General features: G+C 37.7%; 7 protein-coding genes and 1 non-coding gene across 8 annotated transcripts; 5 read left to right on the plus strand and 3 right to left on the minus strand.

Moving 5' to 3' along the window:
* Window positions 1-107: 107 nt before the first annotated feature.
* On the plus strand, window positions 108-191 carry EV154DRAFT_t102. The gene has a single exon. It is a non-coding gene; the product is annotated as a tRNA-Tyr (tRNA).
* A 4642-nt stretch (window positions 192-4833) lies between these two features.
* On the minus strand, window positions 4834-5450 carry EV154DRAFT_521619 (uncharacterized protein; the record flags this gene model as incomplete). Its single annotated transcript, XM_051602916.1, has 1 exon — window positions 4834-5450. A coding segment is annotated over one exon (617 nt), but the record flags the coding sequence as incomplete, so codon positions are not given.
* Window positions 5451-6615: 1165 nt separating this feature from the next.
* On the plus strand, window positions 6616-7388 carry EV154DRAFT_449563 (Sec61beta family-domain-containing protein). Its single transcript, XM_051597184.1, has 3 exons — window positions 6616-6650; window positions 6721-7096; window positions 7163-7388. Exons 2-3 carry the CDS (start codon window positions 6933-6935, stop codon window positions 7245-7247), a joined length of 249 nt encoding a protein of 82 aa, XP_051453725.1. The 5' UTR covers window positions 6616-6650; window positions 6721-6932; the 3' UTR covers window positions 7248-7388.
* A 235-nt stretch (window positions 7389-7623) lies between these two features.
* EV154DRAFT_23346 (glycogen synthase) lies at window positions 7624-10151 on the plus strand. The gene is made up of 5 exons (XM_051594511.1): window positions 7624-7783; window positions 7873-8258; window positions 8341-8665; window positions 8731-8949; window positions 9014-10151. Exons 1-5 carry the CDS (start codon window positions 7714-7716, stop codon window positions 10081-10083), a joined length of 2070 nt encoding a protein of 689 aa, XP_051453726.1. The 5' UTR covers window positions 7624-7713; the 3' UTR covers window positions 10084-10151.
* A 68-nt stretch (window positions 10152-10219) lies between these two features.
* EV154DRAFT_539774 (potentiating neddylation domain-containing protein) lies at window positions 10220-10612 on the minus strand (the record flags this gene model as incomplete). The annotated part of the gene is made up of 3 exons (XM_051604372.1): window positions 10220-10266; window positions 10324-10495; window positions 10553-10612. The coding sequence occupies 3 exons, from the start codon at window positions 10610-10612 to the stop codon at window positions 10220-10222; spliced, it is 279 nt and encodes a 92-aa protein (XP_051453727.1).
* Window positions 10613-10668: 56 nt separating this feature from the next.
* EV154DRAFT_554734 (uncharacterized protein) lies at window positions 10669-11456 on the plus strand (the record flags this gene model as incomplete). Its single annotated transcript, XM_051605221.1, has 2 exons — window positions 10669-11028; window positions 11160-11456. Exons 1-2 carry the CDS (start codon window positions 10942-10944, stop codon window positions 11454-11456), a joined length of 384 nt encoding a protein of 127 aa, XP_051453728.1. The 5' UTR covers window positions 10669-10941.
* Window positions 11457-12143: 687 nt separating this feature from the next.
* EV154DRAFT_521630 (GTP-binding protein rhoA) lies at window positions 12144-13369 on the minus strand. Its single transcript, XM_051602917.1, has 6 exons — window positions 13330-13369; window positions 13175-13270; window positions 12974-13061; window positions 12800-12909; window positions 12579-12713; window positions 12144-12507 (listed from the first exon to the last, which is right to left on the minus strand). The coding sequence occupies exons 2-6, from the start codon at window positions 13268-13270 to the stop codon at window positions 12355-12357; spliced, it is 582 nt and encodes a 193-aa protein (XP_051453729.1). The 5' UTR covers window positions 13330-13369; the 3' UTR covers window positions 12144-12354.
* A 174-nt stretch (window positions 13370-13543) lies between these two features.
* On the plus strand, window positions 13544-18371 carry EV154DRAFT_449569 (uncharacterized protein). The gene is made up of 4 exons (XM_051597185.1): window positions 13544-14160; window positions 14266-14570; window positions 14641-17860; window positions 17932-18371. Exons 1-4 carry the CDS (start codon window positions 13889-13891, stop codon window positions 18236-18238), a joined length of 4104 nt encoding a protein of 1367 aa, XP_051453730.1. The 5' UTR covers window positions 13544-13888; the 3' UTR covers window positions 18239-18371.
* The last annotated feature ends 55 nt before the right edge of the window (window positions 18372-18426 follow it).

Raw genomic sequence — 18426 nt, forward strand, 5'->3', positions numbered from 1 at the left:
GTTGTCCAATCAAAAGTCTAAAACGTGATAAACACGTGATGATTACGTAAGTTTTTTTTATAACATGCCTATAAATATTTTATAATAAACTACAAAATCATCAAATACCGATCTTAGCTCAGTTGGTAGAGCGGGAGACTGTAGTGTATATTGTCATCTCTAGGTCACTAGTTCGACTCTGGTAGATCGGAATCATTTTTTGTATACTTTGGTGTTTGTGGTGTGTCTAGACGTTTGTCAGAAGATTTATAATAGATATAGTTATGTAGACTAGTAATGAAGTAGTAAAAAGATGATCTTTATTAAATTGATATTCTGAATAAGTTTTATAATTGATACGGAGTTTCTACTAAAATAAGTGTGACAATATCCCCTCCCTAAAATGTTGTAAATTTAAGCTAATGATGACATTTTGGAAAAAAAATACAAAGTATAAGATTAATAAGATAATTATGTTTAAATGATAAAGAGGGAGTTGCCTTTGTGGTTGATAAGTGTGAGATATATTTTTATCTATGTTTTTTTTTTTTTTTTTTTTTTTTTTTTGTAAGTTGTAATATTTATTGAGCTCTTGCAGTACGAGGAATATACCAGCTGGCTGAAATGTTGGAGTTATTAATGTTGATAGGCTTTAATCTGTCTGTGTGGACTCAGGAACTGTATATTTGACCTTCAATTTCTTTGATTTGATAGACGTTGAAGTCAGTGTTGCAATTGATAATTTGGTATGGACCCATCCAATTGTATTCTAGTCCCTTTTTGGATTCGTTGCGAAGTAGAACAAAGTCGTTTTTGTTGAAAATCTGTACCTCTTTACCTTTTATCAAATTATCCCATCTTTCTTTATCCTTTATACCTTGAATCCTCATGTTCTCCTCAGCTACAAAGCGGGCTTCGCGAAGGTGGCGTATTCGTGTAAGAGCATCTTCTGTGATTAAATTAGCATCAAATTCGGTAATTTCATTCATATATGGACGGTGAAAGTCGCCTGGAATTCGGGGTTGTGTACCGTAAACTAGAAAGAATGGACTGTGTCCTGTTGTTGTATGTTTTCGAATACGACAAGCAAAGGTAGTTGTGTCAATATACTCGTCCCAACTATGTACGTCACCGTTAACATATTTTTTTAACATATTTTTGATAATCTGATTTAGGCGTTCACATTTAGAATTGCTTCTTGGGTGATATGCGCTGGTGAATGTATGTTTTGATCTGATTTTGTTCATGTATTGTTTGAGAACCTTTGACATAAAGTTTTTACCTCGGTCCGAAAAAATTTCTACAGGGTTGCCAAACTTTAAGACAATTTCTTCATAGATAAATCTTACGATTTCATCGCCAGTTGCATTTTTGAGAGCTCGGATAATGGGCCAATTGGTTGCGTAATCCACAGCTACTAATATCCATCTGTTTCCATTTTTTGTTGTGGGCAATTCACCTATAAAATCAAGATGCCAACGAGAGAAAGCAGGAGGAACATCGAGAGGTTTCATTGGTGAATGGTGAATATTTTTCTCTGAACGACTTGAAAGTTGACATTGTGGACAGAATTTTAACCACTCGGTAATATCGTGTTGCATACCAGGCCACCAGATTCTGGATTTTAATTGATGATAAACTGAAATTTGGCTAAGGTGTCCATAAGCAGCATGAAAATCATCGATCAAATCGGCACGTTGGTGAAAAGGAATAAATTTGAGTTCGATAACCTCATCGGTTTTGGGAGTTTTGGATAATTTGTATATGTGTTGATTCTTTACTAAAAATTTAGGTTGTTGTTTGAGTAAATCTTGATGTAAGGAAGGAGGCCATTGCTCCGGATTGCGAAAAAATAAAAGTGGCCAATCTTGAATAGGGTCGTCTTTAATAGATTTGACGGCTTTGCTTAATGATTTAGAATTATTAGTAGTAACAGTATTATAAAGATATTTTGGTTGTACAGATGTATTTGCAGGGATGCAGTCAGGACCATCTCTACGCGATAGTAAATCTGGAATGATATTGTCCTTACCAGCCTTATATTGAATGTCAGGATTGTATAATTCAATTTCAGACATCCATCGAACTAATCTAGGTACAGGATGTTTTTGATCACGATAATATTTGAGGGGTAGGTGATCAGTGAATACAGTGTATGATTTTCCATCAATGAAACAACGCCATTTTCGTAATGCAATTAGAATGGCTAGCATTTCACGTTCTTGAGCTGGATAAACACGTTCCTCTTTACTGTAACGCTTACTTTCAAATGCTAATGGTCGCCATTGTCCATCTTGATCTTGTTGTAATAATACAGCGCCAGCAGCAAAATCGGAACTATCACATTCTATGCGGAATGGCTTATTCATATCAGGTGTCAGTAGTAATGGAGCCGATGATAATTTATCTTTCAATAATTCAAAAGCAGTTTGACATTGTGGTGACCAGACAATTGAACGCGTTTTATAGCCAGTACCAGCAGTTAGATCAGTGAGGGGTGAAGCGATATGGGCAAAATTTGGTATAAATCGACGATAATACTGAGTAAGGCCAAGAAATTGACGAACTTGCTGTACGTTTTTGGGGACAGGCCAGACACGAATTGCATCGGTTTTTTGTTGGGATGGGGAAATGCCATTTTTTGAAATATGGTATCCTAAAAATGTTAATTCTTTCATGTTGAAATGTGATTTTTTAATATTGATTACAAATTTTGCTTCATCAAGTTTCTGCAATACTTGTTTAACGTGATCTTTGTGTTCTATTTCGTTTTTGGAATAAATCAACAGATCATCAACATATATGATTACAAATTTATCGACAAAAGGTTTCAGAACCTTATTGATGACATCTTGAAAATATGGGCCAGAGTTCTTTAATCCAAATGGCGCTACTAAAAACCTGTGTTGACCGAAACGATGTGAAATAGTTGCCTTCAGAGAATCGGATTCAGACAATCGAACTTGGTTGAATGCGCCAATTAAATCAATTTGTGAGAAACATGTACTATTATGTAGTTGATCTAGACATTCATCTATTCTTGGAATCGGTATTCTTTGTGCGATAGTGATTTTGTTGATACTTCTGAAATCACAACACATACGTAATTTTGGTGTGCCATCAGAATTTTTGGCTCCAGCCTTTCGTACAAATAAAATTGGGAATCCGTAAGGGGATGCTGTTGGTACAATTAATCCTTTCTTTTCTAAATCAGCTAGTTGTTTCTTCAATTCAGTAAGTTCAAGTGGACTCATACGATATGGTTGATGATAAATAGGCGGAGCATTTTGTGGATCAGTAACAATAATATCTCTGGTATGTCTATGTGGTGGTAATTCTGTAACATCACCCTTAAAAGCGTATGGGTATAATTTAGCAAATTCTTCTTTCCATTCCTTATCTAATTGCAAATTGGCTGCTGAGATCGGTGATATGGGAGTGATTGTTGCATTATTGCCAGTGGCTTCATCTATAAAATTTACTACGAAACATTCTTCTATTTGTTCCTTTTTAAACCATCGAGCCACTTGCGTAGCTGAGGCTAGGTAGTCAACATTGAAAGTGTCATTGGGATTAGTAGTATCTTTGTGTGAAATAGTTTTTATAGTGTTTATCGATCTTGTATTTGCTATTTTGATAGGATGAATTTTAATTGTTTTGTTAGTGTTTTTACCTTTGATTTCCCATGTATCGTCAAACCAATCCGGTAATGGTGCAGTATCTTTCAACCATTTACGACCAAGAATGATGTCAAATTTGGATTCAAATACATAAGCCGATATAACCTCTTGGTGTTCATGCTTATCGCCTAGAAACATACGAAATGTAATTCGCTTGTTGATATTAGACTGTTTTCCATCCGCCGTTTCAACTGCTTGGTTGTCAACATTGTTAATATTTAATGCATGTGATATTAATTTGGGATGAACATAATTTGTACTGGCACCACTATCAATGAGAACTTTAAAATTAGATCCACCCACCATGGCATGGTATAGCGGTAACCCATTTGAAGCATTATCCAAATTGTTTAAGAAGGACCAGTCAAGAGATAGGCAGTTATGAGTTTCAGCAATGCTTTTAGGTGCTAGGACAGGATACGAATAAGAATCTTGACTATCAAAATCAGATAAGTCAATTAAACTTTTATTATCAAGATAAGTGTCAGCGGTAGAAGATTTTGCATTATGATTGTTATTTCCATTATTATGAAGAGGGTCATAAGCATCCAATAAAGCATTAAGCTGTTGGCGAAAATTATTAGGTTTTGGATGTGAATTATTCATGGTAGGACGAGATTGTTGTGTACGATAGTTATTAGTTGATCGTTTGGCTTGAAATATACCACGATTTTCATCCCATTTTTTATTACGGCATTCGTGTTTTTTATGTCCCACTTTGTTACAGTAAAAACATACAATAGAAGCGTTAGTGTTTTTGTTGTTGAAATTGGGTGATTTTTGTCTGCTGAGTAGATTGAGTAACATTTTATTTTGCTCCTTTAATGCGGCGACAGAAAGATCCATGGGGTCATCCAAAATAACATTTGTTGGTGGAACTGACTGATTTGAAATAGGAGCAGAGTGGTTGTATTGTATGGCTGATTCAAATGTTCGGGCACATTGGTACATACTTTCCAGATCGATGGGATCCTTCAATAATACATGTGTACGTGCCTGATCCTTAAGACCACGCGAAAATTTGTCCATTGCTTCATCCTCAGCGATATTCAATTCTAATAAAATATTTTGAAAGTCATTGATATATTGTTGGACTGATGATGTTTGTTTAAGTTCAAAGAGTCTATCTCTTGTCGATTGCAAAGTATATTTCGGCTTAAATTCTATATCCATATGGGCTTTAAACATTTCCCATGTTGTTAAATCATATGTTTTCTTGACTCTATAGTACCACAAGCGTGCATGATCAGTTAGTAATGATATGGCGTAAGTTACCCATCGGGATTTGTCAAAATTGTTAAAGTTTAAATAATGTTCCACAGATGTGTACCAATTATCAATTTTGGTCACATCTCTTGTTCCATCATACAAGGGTGGTGTTGGGATTTTAACATGCCCATTATCAGATTGCTGTGATGGTTGCTGTAATTGTTGTTGTTGCAATAAAGCCGTTAAGAGTTGCATAATATCACCTTCGGCGTATGTTTTTGGAGGTTGATTTGTATTCTCCATTTCAATGTCCTCGTTTATGGGTTTTTGATTTTGAATTTTGTAATCTTTAAATTGTTTTAATACTGTGTGAATTCCTTTATATATTGTAAGCTTGTCTGTTTTGCTATAATTAGTGTGTTTATGTTTATTATCTATTATAATTCCTCTGGTTGTAATGAATTCTTCCAATGTTTTTTGTTCTGTTACTGTTAATTTTCGTTTGATTTCTTTGATTATTTCTTGAATTATATGTGTAGGATACTCGAATATGTTTTTATCACTACTTGACGACGACGACATTCGCACAGAATGATCGATTTCAATATTATATTTTTACTGGTGCTACCAATTGTCAGAAGATTTATAATAGATATAGTTATGTAGACTAGTAATGAAGTAGTAAAAAGATGATCTTTATTAAATTGATATTCTGAATAAGTTTTATAATTGATACGGAGTTTCTACTAAAATAAGTGTGACACGTTGTTTTATCCTGAAGTTTTTGAATAGGCTTACAAGTACTTTTTATGTAAGTTTCTTCTTGTCACACTTATTTTAGTAGAAACTCCGTATCAATTATAAAACTTATTCAGAATCTCAATTTAATAAAGATCATCTTTTTACTACTTCATTACTAGTCTACATAACTATATCTATTATAAATCATCTGACATTCTAAAAAAAATTTTTTATTTTGTTGTACTGTTTAATAGTAGATGCAATTGCAACAGAGGCATCAAAAGCATAATTTTTGAATCAAAATTTGTGATCGGAATTGATAAAAACGTTGAGTAATACAACCTGTAGTTGTAAAACGTTTGAATGGAAAACAAATAGATCAATTCGCGTTATTACACTTTTTCTAACTAGAATGTGCTTCCCCATCATAACAAATACAGTTAATAGATAAAGACGAGGGGGGTGCGACAAATGTATTTGTTAAGTATAATGTCCAATCCCCTGTTGCTGTTGTTACAACAATAAAAACATAAACTTTTAGTATATAGTCTAACATTTGGATTCTCTAACAGAACTAAGGATTGCATAATTTGGTGACAGTCTTGAAACAAGCTGATGCTTTTTAAACCTTGTGCAAAAATGTTACTACATTTGACTACTAGGGAAACACCCCCAAACAAATTTGTAGTTGATCTCATATTGGGATATTCAATACAATTTCAAATGTCATGTAGTGTTTAATCCATTGAATTTAAACAATGTATCTTTCGGTTTACTCACTTTCAAGCATTCTATTACCATACAATCTCATCTTAAAAATTCATGCTGAACGGAAAAGGTGGGGGGCGTGTCAAAATATGAACAGAAAATCGTGACTTTGAAAAAAAAGTGGATGTAACCAATCAATTTACCACAACAACTTGCACGACAGTAAATTCTAGTGGTTCAGATAAAAAAAAATATAATCCATCCCGTCGCGCTTCAAGTATATTTTTTTTTTTCTTTTTTTTTCAACTTACACATTCTTTATATAACAAAATGGTAACTGAAAAAAACCCCTAAGATACAACGGAAAGAACAGAGTATTAACTGTTTTATTTGTGGTTTATAGCAAGCTGATTCAACAACTCCCAAGGGTACCATTAGGTAAACATTCAAAATGATTAGAGAGAGGGAGAAAGCAAAAGATGATTACAGGATTTGTGACATTGAAAGCGTTTTAAAAATTACTTGATATCATAACATTTTTTTTAATATCATGTTTACGATGAGAGTAACAAACGTTTTCCCTGTTTATGAAGACCAGTATAAAAAGAGTTAGAGATGATGATGATGGAAGATGATGACACTAATTTTTTTTTATATAACAGAAAGCGTGTCACTTCTCGCACCAACACCAACAACAACGCATCTCGTGGTGGTATTCCTGGTGGAAGCACATCTAGCATGATGCGTATCTACTCTGATGATTCTCCTGGACTCCGTGTGTAAGTTTTGGAAGAAGGTGTGTGTATCTATGTGTACGTGTTACTTATTTTTCTATCAAATTGTAGTGATCCCGTTGTTGTCTTGGTCTTGTCTTTGACCTTTATTGCATCTGTCTTTGGTCTTCATATCGTTGGTAGATTCTTAGCTTAATTGTCACTTTTCTGTAACTTGCAACACACACGAACACTCACCCACACACCCACACACACCTTATTCCACAATGTTTTCTTTTTTTTTCTTTTTGTGCATAAAATAATCAAATAAAATATATACACATTTCCAGGCTTTAAATTTCTTGTACTATGAGTGGATCTTTTTTTATTGTGCGTAAATCTGATGGAGATAAGAGTGGGGTCGTGTTTTAGAGGAACGATTGCCTTTTTTGTCTTTCCCCAGTTTGGGAGCACGGAAGCGCCGTTTTAAAAATCTAGAGGCAGTGCGCACACGAAATCTTTTACCAGCTTTTTTCCCAGACCATTCATAACCAATCTATTTTTTTTATTTTTATTTTTTTTTGGGACTATAAAATAAACCCAAGTTTTTTGCATTGTTGATCTTTTTTTTTTTCTTTTCCATAATTTTTTTTGATTATTTTTTGATTGTCATCCTATAGAAAATGGCTACAGTACAAAGAGATGTTTATAACCCTCTTCTATTTGAGATTGCTTGGGAAGTAGCCAACAAGGGTAAATTATTTAGAAAAAAAAAAAAAAAGATTACGTATATGGGAGTCCGTCAAACGTTTATTAATATTATCTATAAAAAAAATTGACAGTTGGTGGTATCTACACTGTGATCAAGACCAAAGTACCTGTCACTGTTCGTGAGTTTGGTGATCGTTATACTCTTATTGGTCCATTATCGTACAAGTCAGCACCGATGGAGGTCGAAGCATGTGAACCGGAAAACCCAAAGATGCGAGAAGTACTCGAGTCAATGGCTAATCACGGAGTGAAATATCTTTATGGTCGCTGGTTAGTAGAAGGATCTCCCTATGTACTTTTATTCGATACAGGTAGTGTCACGCACAAATTGGATGAATGGAAGGGTGATCTTTGGCGTTCAGCTGGTATTCCTTCTCCTCCCTCTGATACCGAGACAAACGATGCCATTCTCTTTGGTTACTTGGTTACTTGGTTTTTAGGTGAATTCACTCCCAAGGTAAAGTAGTGATTGAGGAGTATTAATAAACTGGGAAAAATGGGAAGAAAAAATAACAGTTTTTTTTTTTTTCACGTTGTAGTACAACCAACCTGGAGACCCTGCTATTATTTGTCATTTCCACGAATGGTTAGCTGGTGTTGCAATTCCTTTGATCAAGAAGCGTCATCTTGACGTCTGCACTATTTTCACCACGCACGCTACTCTTTTAGGCCGTTATCTTTGTGCGGGTTCTGTAGACTTCTATAACAATCTTTCGACTTTTGATGTGGATGAAGAAGCAGGTAAACGTGGTATTTATCACCGTTATTGTATTGAACGTTCTGCTTCTCATTGTGCCGATGTCTTTACTACTGTTTCTCATATCACTGCCTATGAATCTGAGCATCTGCTGAAACGTAAACCAGGTATGTACTTTATGCTATTCTAAATATGGTAGGGCTAATCGTTTTGTTTATTATTTTTGAAAAAGATGGTGTTTTACCTAATGGTTTAAATGTGGTGAAATTCTCGGCTATGCATGAGTTTCAAAACCTTCATGCGATGGCTAAAGAGAAAATCAATGATTTTGTTCGAGGTCATTTCTATGGTCACTATGACTTTGATCTTGATAACACTATTTATCTCTTCACAGCAGGTCGCTATGAATACCGTAATAAAGGTGTTGATATGTTTGTCGAATCCCTATCTCGTAAGTTTTTTTTATTATTTTTTTGCAGCGGCTATTGAAACTTATTTGTTTTTTTCCTACATAGGTTTAAATGCCCGTCTCAAGTCTTCTGGATCCAAGATGACTGTGGTTGCATTCTTGATTATGCCTACACCTACACATTCATTCAATGTAGAAGCATTGAAAGGACAAGCTGTGACGCGACAATTACGTGCGACGGTAAGTGAGATTCAAGACCGAGTGGGTAAAGCGATTTACGAGAACGCACTTCGTATTGAGGACATCAATCCTGCAAGTTTCCTCTCTGATGCTGATAAGGTGCTTTTGAAGCGACGAGTGTTTGCATTAAAGCGTACGACGCTGCCACCTATTGTGACGCATAACATTGTGGATGATAACAAGGATCCTGTATTGAACCAATTACGTCGACTTAACATGTTTAATAACTCTGATGATAGAGTTAAGATTGTGTTCCACCCAGAATTTTTGAATGCCAACAATCCTCTTATTGGTATGGATTATGAAGAGTTTGTGCGTGGATGTCATTTAGGCGTGTTCCCATCTTATTACGAACCCTGGGGTTACACACCAGCCGAATGTACGGTCATGGGAGTACCATCCATCACGACGAATCTTTCCGGTTTCGGCTGTTTCATGGAGGAGAATATTGAGAACTGTGATGATTATGGTATTTATATTACGGATCGTCGCACGAAATCAGTGGAAGAATCACTTCAACAATTATGTGATCAAATGTATCAATTTGTCCAAAAGACGCGTCGTCAACGTATTAATCAACGTAACCGTACCGAGCGTTTATCGGATCTTTTAGATTGGAAGCGCATGGGTCTGGAATACATTAAAGCACGTCAATTAGCTCTCCGTCGTGCTTACCCAGATAGTTTTATTGATGACGAAGAAGATTTAATTGCGGATATTCCTATCAAGATCCCCAAGCCCTTGTCTGCTCCTGCCTCTCCTCGCATCCGAATGGAAGTCAATAGTCTTTTCAATGACGATGAAGAAGAGGAAGACTTTTTGTTTCCCGCTCTTCGTAAGCGGTCCCAAAACCAAACAAGAGAGCAAGAACTCTTGAGTGAAGGTGATATTGAAGCCTTTAATAAGTTGACTCTCGAAAACAAGGCTGCTCACTAAGCTCATACTTTTGCCCAAACCAAAAAAAAAAAAAAGCTTGTTTTTTATTTTTTCTTACCCCTTCTCTTTTACACGCACACACATTTATAGTATTCCTTTTTTTTTTCGTATATAAAACTTTTTCATTATAAACACTTTAGTGTCCTCTTTTCCAATCAACAAACTCGTCGAATAAAACAGGCCCTAGATATAGAAAAGTGAGTGGAGAGAATAAAAAGATATAATAAAAATAGACTGTACAGGCAGAAGACTCGTCATAGTTGGAAATATCGCTAGCAGCAAACTCCAAAAAACTTTGCCACTGATCTCGATTTATCACCCTGACAGGTTTCTTTTCCTGCAAAAAAGCTACAAATTCATGAACCATTGGAAAGCGTTCCCCTAACAACATGGTCCATAACACGGCAGCTGTCTATTGTATAAAGCGTTAAAACAACAAATTTTATGATAACCGACTAGGGAAACTTGCCTCCATTTCCATGCATTTTTGATCTCGATTTTTTGCATAGGTAAATGTATACTTGTACATTTCTTTAAATTGCTCAGCATCGTGAAACACGTTTTCAAACTCCGGTTGCTTCTCTTTTAACTTTTCCAATGAGTCCGTTCTAAAGGGAAAGTATGAGTCTCTCTCTCTCTTTGTGTGTGTCTCTCTATTTCTCTCTATTACTCTAGCTCTTGCATACTGGTCATCCATTCTTCTTGGGTTATGTAGCCTAATCTCTTTGTGTTATAAAAGATGGGTGTTTAAAATTTAGAGAAAGAAAATGGTAGTTACCCATGGTGGCTGTATGCATTTTCCACGCAATGGCGAAAATCATGACCTAATTAAAAAAAGAAGTGTCAGTTATTTTGAGCATGAAAAGTGTGCCGTTTGTTCGTACATCTTCAATCGAAATGCCTAAATCCTCAAAGAACTGTCTTGTACCGTCGGGTGTAATCATGGTGGGAGATTCAGGATCTGCATAATGTTGGAATAGTTGGGCACATTGTTGTTGATTAAACTACTCTAGAAAGATTAGTCTTTTTGTGATGGGGGGCAATAAGCTGTAGTTTATACCTTTGGACTACTGCAGAAAGAAGAAAGAGGTCAGTTTCTGTTTGTTTCACAGTCAGTGAATAGAAGCTTACATGTAGACATTGGCAGGTGCGTTAATGACGGTGGGCCGCGTATGAATAGTGGTGGTGGCAGTGGGTTCTGGCTTAGTGTCGATGGGTATTTGGTGATGATGGGAATGATGGGTATTAGATCTTTTACGTTTGGTTTGGGAAGGGGAGTGCTGGTTGCCTGCCGTACTGCTTTGTTTCGAGCCCATGGGATAATGTTCAAAAGATGTTGTAGTCGAATAGAAAGCGAAGTTTCGCTTCAGTGACATGCAAAAGATGGTAAGAATAGAAAGAAAGAAAAAAAAAAGAATAAAAAAATGGGGTCACAGGGCATAGATGATTTCTTTGTATGAGAGGAGCTTCCTTTGAGCGACCCCCAATAGTTCAACCTAGTCCTTATTGTTCGGCCAAGGTTATTTGTCTTGTTTTCTCAGCTCAATCGCTATAGCATAGCAGCAAAGGAGTATTGTGGTGTTGAGTTCGAGTGTTTAGATATTCATTGTATGTGTATGTGTGAGTGTGCGTGTGCGTATGTAGATAAGCATCAGGCTAAAGATGACCAGTTGGAGCAAGTCTGAGAGATAGGGCTTTGCAAAGCTTTAGTCTGAATCGAGGAGACTTCTCTGAGAATCTTCACAAGCCAATGTGTGTATGAGACATTCGGAGTTTTAAACGATTGTTTTTGTTTGAGCTAAAATACAGTGGGGATAGTACTTTGGGGCAAAAGGGGGGGGGACATATAGGCATTTCGCAAGAGAAGAGATTACTGCCATGCCTTTTATGCACTACCAGGAGTTGTGATGGTTTAAGGCAGTTTGCAGTGAATCTATGTTCTTTAAGAGTCAAAGAGGGGTGGGAGGAGGAAGCTGCAGGAAAATCAATGGTCTTTTCACAGTGACAAGGCGTATGTATTCTCATACTTTTTGCAGTGTGTATTCTCACAGTTGGAAAAAAAGAGGTTGGAATATATATTTATGTTTAAAAAAAAAAGAAAAAAAAGGGGTGTGTGTGTGTTTGTGTGTGTGTGTGTGTGTGTGTGTGGGACGGGGGTTGTTAGGTGGTGGGTTGTTAGGTGGTAAGGGAAGAAGAAAGGGGAGGGAGGAAAAGGGGAAGAAGTGGTTGTAAGAGTGTGACGAATAAAAATAGTTTATTTATTTTTTTATTTTACAAGACAGTACAACCACTCTTCTTCTTCTTCTTTGTTACCATTAATGCAGCTCTTGTTGCATGCTCGAATACCTCACGTACGCCTTCGCCTGTCTTGGCAGAACATTCGAGATACTTGTAAGCACTAATTCTTTGCGCAACCGAAGCACCCTGTGATACATTAAATTAAATATACATTTTATATATGAGGGCTAATAAAAAATAAAAATTGATTTTTTTACCTCTTCAAAGCCAACAGGCTTTTGTGAGTTTCTTCGAAGTTCTTCAATTGTTGCAGCATCATTTCTTAAATCCTTTTTGCAGCCTACTAAAAGAATAGGTAAACCTTGACAGAAGTGAAGTACTTCAGAAATCCACTATATACACCAGTTAGTATATATATATATATATATATATATATAAATAAGGGGATTCACCCCCAAAAAGACGGAGAACCACATACCTTTTCTTGAACGTTCTCCAAGGAATCGGGAGAGTCAACAGCAAAACAAATCAAGATAACATGAGAATCAGGGTATGACAAGGGTCTGAGACGATCATAATCCTCTTGGCCTAAGCTGTATGCGTTAGTAACTGCTATTTTTTTTTTTTTTTTTTTTTTTTAATTTTTCTTTACCTGCTGTATCCCACAAAGCCAACTCCACGTGTTTTCCATCGACTTCGACATCAGCTACGTAATTTTCAAAGACGGTGGGAACATAAAACTAGGGGAAAAATAATAATAATAAATATTATCAGTTTGTTGCTAATGAAAGAATAACATCTTTCATCTCCTTCTGCGGAAGAGAAAAGGGGGATTGAGAAAGAAAGAACTCACCTCTGGGAAGGTACCCTTTGAAAAGACAATCAACAAACAAGTTTTACCACAAGCACCATCACCGACAATGACAAGTTTTCTTCTAATTTCAGCCATCTATATTTATTACTCTTCGTTAGATGATGACCACACAATAAAGTAAAACAAGAACAAACCTTTTTAGTGTAAAAAAGATAATAATGTGTGTGTGTGTGTGTATAAAAAAGAAAAAAAAAAAAAAAAAAAAAAAGGAAAAAAAGAAAAAGGAAGGGAAAAAAAAGTAGTCGACTGATCACGCACAAAAAAATCTGTTTGGGCTTAAATACGTCATCAGTCACGCTTTATTTCCATTGAGGGGCAACATGAACATGTCAAACATCTTGTTCATCTCCAAGACAACACACGTGGGGAAGCTTGCTTACTCGTCTTGTCACTTACTCACTATTACTCTCACATACACTCTCACTCTCACTCTCACTTACACTCACTCACACACTCTCTCATACACACAGGCACAGACACTTACACAGATGCCCACAATGTCAGAAAGGAGCTTTTGTTTGTTTTTAGCGTCATCCTGTGTAGCTTTGATCCCCCCTTATTTTAACCTCCCTTCTTTTCTTAGATGTACGTGCATCTCCCTAATAATAATAAATGGAGATAGTTTTATTTTATTTCTTTTGTTTCTCTCTCTCTCTTTTCTCTCTTTTTTTCTAATATCGCAGACCCCTAAGAATGGACTTTTTAAAGGCAATAGCCAAAGATGATATAGATAAAGTACGACACATGTTACAGTCAGGGATGGACGTCAACAGTTCTTTTCCTTGGAACGCTAAAGACACCTATTCACCCGTCATCCCCAACCATAATAAACCAGACAACTTGCAAACCGATCAAGAGTATCAATGCAAACCTTTAAATATCGCTGTCTTGGGTGGCCATCCCAATATGGTCCGACTCTTATTAAGCGCCGGCGCAGATATCAATAACAAGGACGGCCGAGGAAGGTTTGTGTGCCCCTAAGTATCATATACGTTATACTCATCCATCATTCATCCATACACACACACACACACACACACACACACACACACACACATACACACACGCAGAACACCGCTCGTATGCGCCATCTACGGCTTGGACTTGGACGCTTCCAATATCGACCCATCCAACCTGTACTTTATATCGCAGACAAATCCCTCTCACTTTGACATCATGAAGAACATCTTACTCTGTCACCCCAACCTCTATTATGCAACTCTTGACTCCCCTCAGTATGAAATTAAAGGAATCACTCCTTTATGCCTGGCCAGTTATCTAGGAAAATCAGACATCATTCAGCTCTTATTAGACGATGGACGTGTCAATGTCGATGGCACCGACAGTAAAAACGCAACCGCATTAATGTACGCTGGTACGTCTATTCCCCTTCCCCCTTTTACCCCCTTCTTTCTTTTGCTAATCCATAAAACACACAAACACAGCAAGGGATGGAAATGTCCCCATTGTCAAAATACTACTCGATTATCACGCTTCACCCGATATCACTGATAGTCATGGCTGGTCCGCTATTCAATACGCTGAAGTTAACCCAGAAATCGTTCAACTATGTGAAGCCGTATTACGTATTAAACGTTCAGATGGTGTCAATCACGCCAAATTATCTCACTTTATCACCACTTTACCCGACTATCCATCCTCTCTCTCACACTTACAATTCGACACCTTGAAGGAACTGGATCATTTAGACCCTGCTGCTACTGCACAGGTTCAGATTGTTCAGAGTGCTTTCTTACATGCCATCAAAATACATGATCATCTCTCCTTACAAACCTTATTGATGAAATCACCTTCTGTCAATGGAGGTGTGCCTTCTCCCGGACCCCTTTTAATCAATCATCACGATCCCAAAACAGGTCTAACCGCATTTCATCATGCAATGCGTACAAAGCCTTTACCTTCATTGGATACCATCACCTTGTTGTATCAGGCCGGAGCGGATATCAATGCTCAAACTTATTATGGACGCACCGCTCTACACCATCTATCTCGATTCGGACGGGACAAGGATGGGAAATCATGGGGTATTCAAAAGAACAATCACACAGTCACCCCTCCTATCCAACAACCGATCACCACCATTCAAGGTGTCCCTGTTGCGCAGCACATTGCCATGTGTGCCTCTGTCTTGATCCGATTCGGTGCACTTGTCAATATAGCCGATCCTACGGGAAACACACCGCTGCATTTTGCTGCGGAGTTTGGTGGGGTGATGGAAGTCATTCAAGTCTTGATTATGGAAGGTGGTGCGGATTTAAATGTGAAGAATAAGAAACAATTAACTCCGTTGGATGTATGTAAAACAGAAGACATGAAGCGCAAGATGATGGCTCTGGAATCAGAACGACGTCATTCAAAGACCAAGTCCGTAATTTCCTCTATCAGTGGCACCATACGACCCTTTGATTCAGCCAGCGAATACAATTGTTCTTCTATTACTCGATCTGTTTCACGCTCCTTTATCTTTCATGCCGAGAGTAAAAAACAAGTCATCTTGCAACAGCAAAAGCAGTTACAAGGAGGAAAGACCGGGGAGACCACCAGCACCACCGATTTCGATGTGATCTTGAAGGCCTTTTTCAGTTATCAGACCACTTTTACCGATTCCATTGAGTCTTCCTTGGCTTATATCACAGAATCCATTTTGGGTAAATATGCTTCGCACGAGGGAGATCATCGTTTAACTCTACAACAGTTGGAAAAAACCATTGGTCAATTACGCTTTGAATTGAATGAAGCGGTTGAAATGTTTGATTCCACAGATCAGCTCGTCGAGAAAGTCATGATGGCCTTTCGTGAAGAGTTGGAAGGCGTAGAGCAAATTCATCAAGCCGATTGGGAATTATCCGAGTTACAACATGATAAAATCGAAAAACTATTCGATGTCTTTGAACGAATTGAAGGCCGATTTTGTCAATTAGAATTAGCCCAGGATGATTTGATCTCGCAAGTTGAACGTCTTCGAAAGGCCGCCTCTAGAATTCAGACAGAGGATCATGCTGTCACCGATGTTGGTACCTGTGTCATTCATCTCTCTCAATCGCTGGCTATTTTGGAAACCGTGCCCTTTGTGCTGCATTCGCGGGATGATCGAAATCGCTTGTGTCAAGATATGGCCACCGTGGTCGAAAAAGTCGTTCGAAAGATCGATGTACAGGTCTTGCAAGAATCGGGTATGTCACGTCAAAAGACCTTAAAGGATGCCAAGTCGCTTGTGAACGGACGGTGGAAGGCAGTGAGGGAATTATTAACCAAGGAGGAAGTGCCTGCCTCTTCATTAACACGTTCTGCCAGCTTAGCAGCCCGTACCGACACGAAATCAAAACTCATCTTTCGAGACACGAGCGAGCCCTCTTTAAACCAACTCGAACTCTCTTTTGATATCTTGCATTCCAACATGTACGAGATTCAAAAGGATATTGAAGATGTGATACATAACCTGGAGAAACTCACCAAGAGCAAAAAAACGTTATACGAACTTTGTCTCTCTCTGGAAAAGGAATTAATGGATCCCACACCTCCAGGTCGAACAAAACAAGACATCAATATCGAATTAAAACAAGTCTTGAATATCACACAGCAATTATTAGATAAACAAGCTTCACTCGAAAAAGAACGTATTCATCTCGTGCAGGAATACGAAACCATCCAAAAGGAACTCCTCGTCACGCAAGACTCACTCCAAAAGGTACGCCCTCCTCTCTTATTACAAGGTTTGTTGGATCGTCTCGATACCGATGAAACTCCCTGTGTACGTATCGAAAAAGACTGGAAAGAAGACCCTCATTTAGTCTCAGAAGTCATCATGATGGAAGATATCAAGCGTAGTTCTTTAGAGGAAGAAGAGGAAGAAGGTCTCTCCACTTTACAATCCAAACAATTAAACGCTCAATGCACATCCACATTAGCTGCACAATGCTACATCGGCCGTTTGGATGCCAGTCTTTACTGTCTAAAAGTATTGGCCAAGCATCTCATCTCTCAAGCACGACATAGTCTTGTTCAAGTCCAAGCAGCTTTAGGCCAAGCCAGTACGGACCTAGACGAAACGCGTAACCATATGACACAACTCTACGATGATGCAGCAGAAGTAGCAAGACAAGTGTATGCGCTTAAACGAGAACTCGAAACTATTGTACGTCATCGTAAAGAAGAAGTGATTAAAGTATGGGAAGTAGTGGATGATGTCTCTGCGGGCGTGGATGCCAAAGCGATTCAATGTGCCACAGCAGCAGGGGAAGGAAAAAAGACCTCCTCTACAAGTCATGTAGGCTTACTAGGCGATTTAGCAGCAGGCAATGCACAGGAAGAAAATAAAGAAGGTCAGGATAGACATCAATGGATTATTCGAGAATTGGAGCAATTACAGCATGTGCATGAAAGTCTACAGGATGCAGTGGAAGGATTGAAACAGGAACAAGCTATGATTGGTCAACGTTTGCGACAATTAGCTTCAGCCTATATAGAGCCTCAGGTGGATACGTTGGTTGGTCAGGATGCTCATTCTTTGTTATCCATCAGTGATCGACTAGCAGAACTCATGGATAGGATTCGTGATAGTGAGTTGGGGTTACGCCCTCTTTCTTTCTGGTCGCCTTCAGCCAATGAATCTGTTACCGTGGTTTCTAATACCACCGGCACCGGGTAAGTCCCTTTTTTACGTTTTTGTTTTTTTTTATGGTTTATATGTTTATATTTATGTTATGTTGAAATAGTCCGCGTGTCACGACAAATCGAACAAGCACAAACAAAATGTCGCGTTTGTCTTCGGCGACAAACCGATTGAGTGTATCCACGGTAGCGAGTAAGACGTCGTATGGAGGACGATCCAGTGTGATGATGGATAGTAGTAAACGTATGAGCACAGCAACTACTCGAGATAAGAAACGCATGAGCATGATTTCTGCTACCAGTCTTTCCTCACTTTCTTCATATCAACAGGAACGTATGATTGCACGTGTATCCAATCTCAGTAGTGTTCTTGCTCAAGCCAAACAACAAAGTCGGCTATCTCGACATTAAAAAGATATCGATAACCGTGTAACCATCCTACTTTTTTTTTTGTGGGTTGGCGTATTAAAAACGAGTTTTGTATTAATAATAAAACAATACGGGTCTTTTATTGTTTATGGAAAATAAAAAGACTGTGCATGTATTATAACTCTTGTTTGTTTTGTACCTTACAGTCGCGATTCCAAAAAAAAATCTCA

The sequence above is a fragment of the Mucor mucedo genome (assembly GCF_025094135.1).
Source record: "Mucor mucedo strain NRRL 3635 chromosome Unknown EV154scaffold_110, whole genome shotgun sequence".
NCBI classification, from domain to species: Eukaryota; Fungi; Mucoromycota; class Mucoromycetes; order Mucorales; family Mucoraceae; genus Mucor; species Mucor mucedo.

Excerpts from the sequence above, each read along its gene's own strand:
- EV154DRAFT_449563 (XM_051597184.1), top strand. The coding sequence starts at position 6,933 with ATGATGATGATGGAAGATGATGACACTAATTTTTTTTTATATAACAGA. Across the intron at positions 7,097-7,162 it reads GATTCTCCTGGACTCCGTGT|TGATCCCGTTGTTGTCTTGG; the intron begins GTAAGTTTTGGA and ends ATCAAATTGTAG.
- EV154DRAFT_23346 (XM_051594511.1), top strand. The coding sequence starts at position 7,714 with ATGGCTACAGTACAAAGAGATGTTTATAACCCTCTTCTATTTGAGATT. Across the intron at positions 7,784-7,872 it reads TTGGGAAGTAGCCAACAAGG|TTGGTGGTATCTACACTGTG; the intron begins GTAAATTATTTA and ends AAAAATTGACAG. Across the intron at positions 8,259-8,340 it reads TAGGTGAATTCACTCCCAAG|TACAACCAACCTGGAGACCC; the intron begins GTAAAGTAGTGA and ends TTCACGTTGTAG.
- EV154DRAFT_521630 (XM_051602917.1), bottom strand. The coding sequence starts at position 13,270 with ATGGCTGAAATTAGAAGAAAACTTGTCATTGTCGGTGATGGTGCTTGT. Across the intron at positions 12,714-12,799 it reads TGGAGAACGTTCAAGAAAAG|TGGATTTCTGAAGTACTTCA; the intron begins GTATGTGGTTCT and ends TGGTGTATATAG. Across the intron at positions 12,508-12,578 it reads AGCCTGTTGGCTTTGAAGAG|GGTGCTTCGGTTGCGCAAAG; the intron begins GTAAAAAAATCA and ends AATGTATCACAG.
- EV154DRAFT_449569 (XM_051597185.1), top strand. The coding sequence starts at position 13,889 with ATGGACTTTTTAAAGGCAATAGCCAAAGATGATATAGATAAAGTACGA. Across the intron at positions 14,161-14,265 it reads AACAAGGACGGCCGAGGAAG|AACACCGCTCGTATGCGCCA; the intron begins GTTTGTGTGCCC and ends ACACACACGCAG. Across the intron at positions 17,861-17,931 it reads TCTAATACCACCGGCACCGG|TCCGCGTGTCACGACAAATC; the intron begins GTAAGTCCCTTT and ends ATGTTGAAATAG.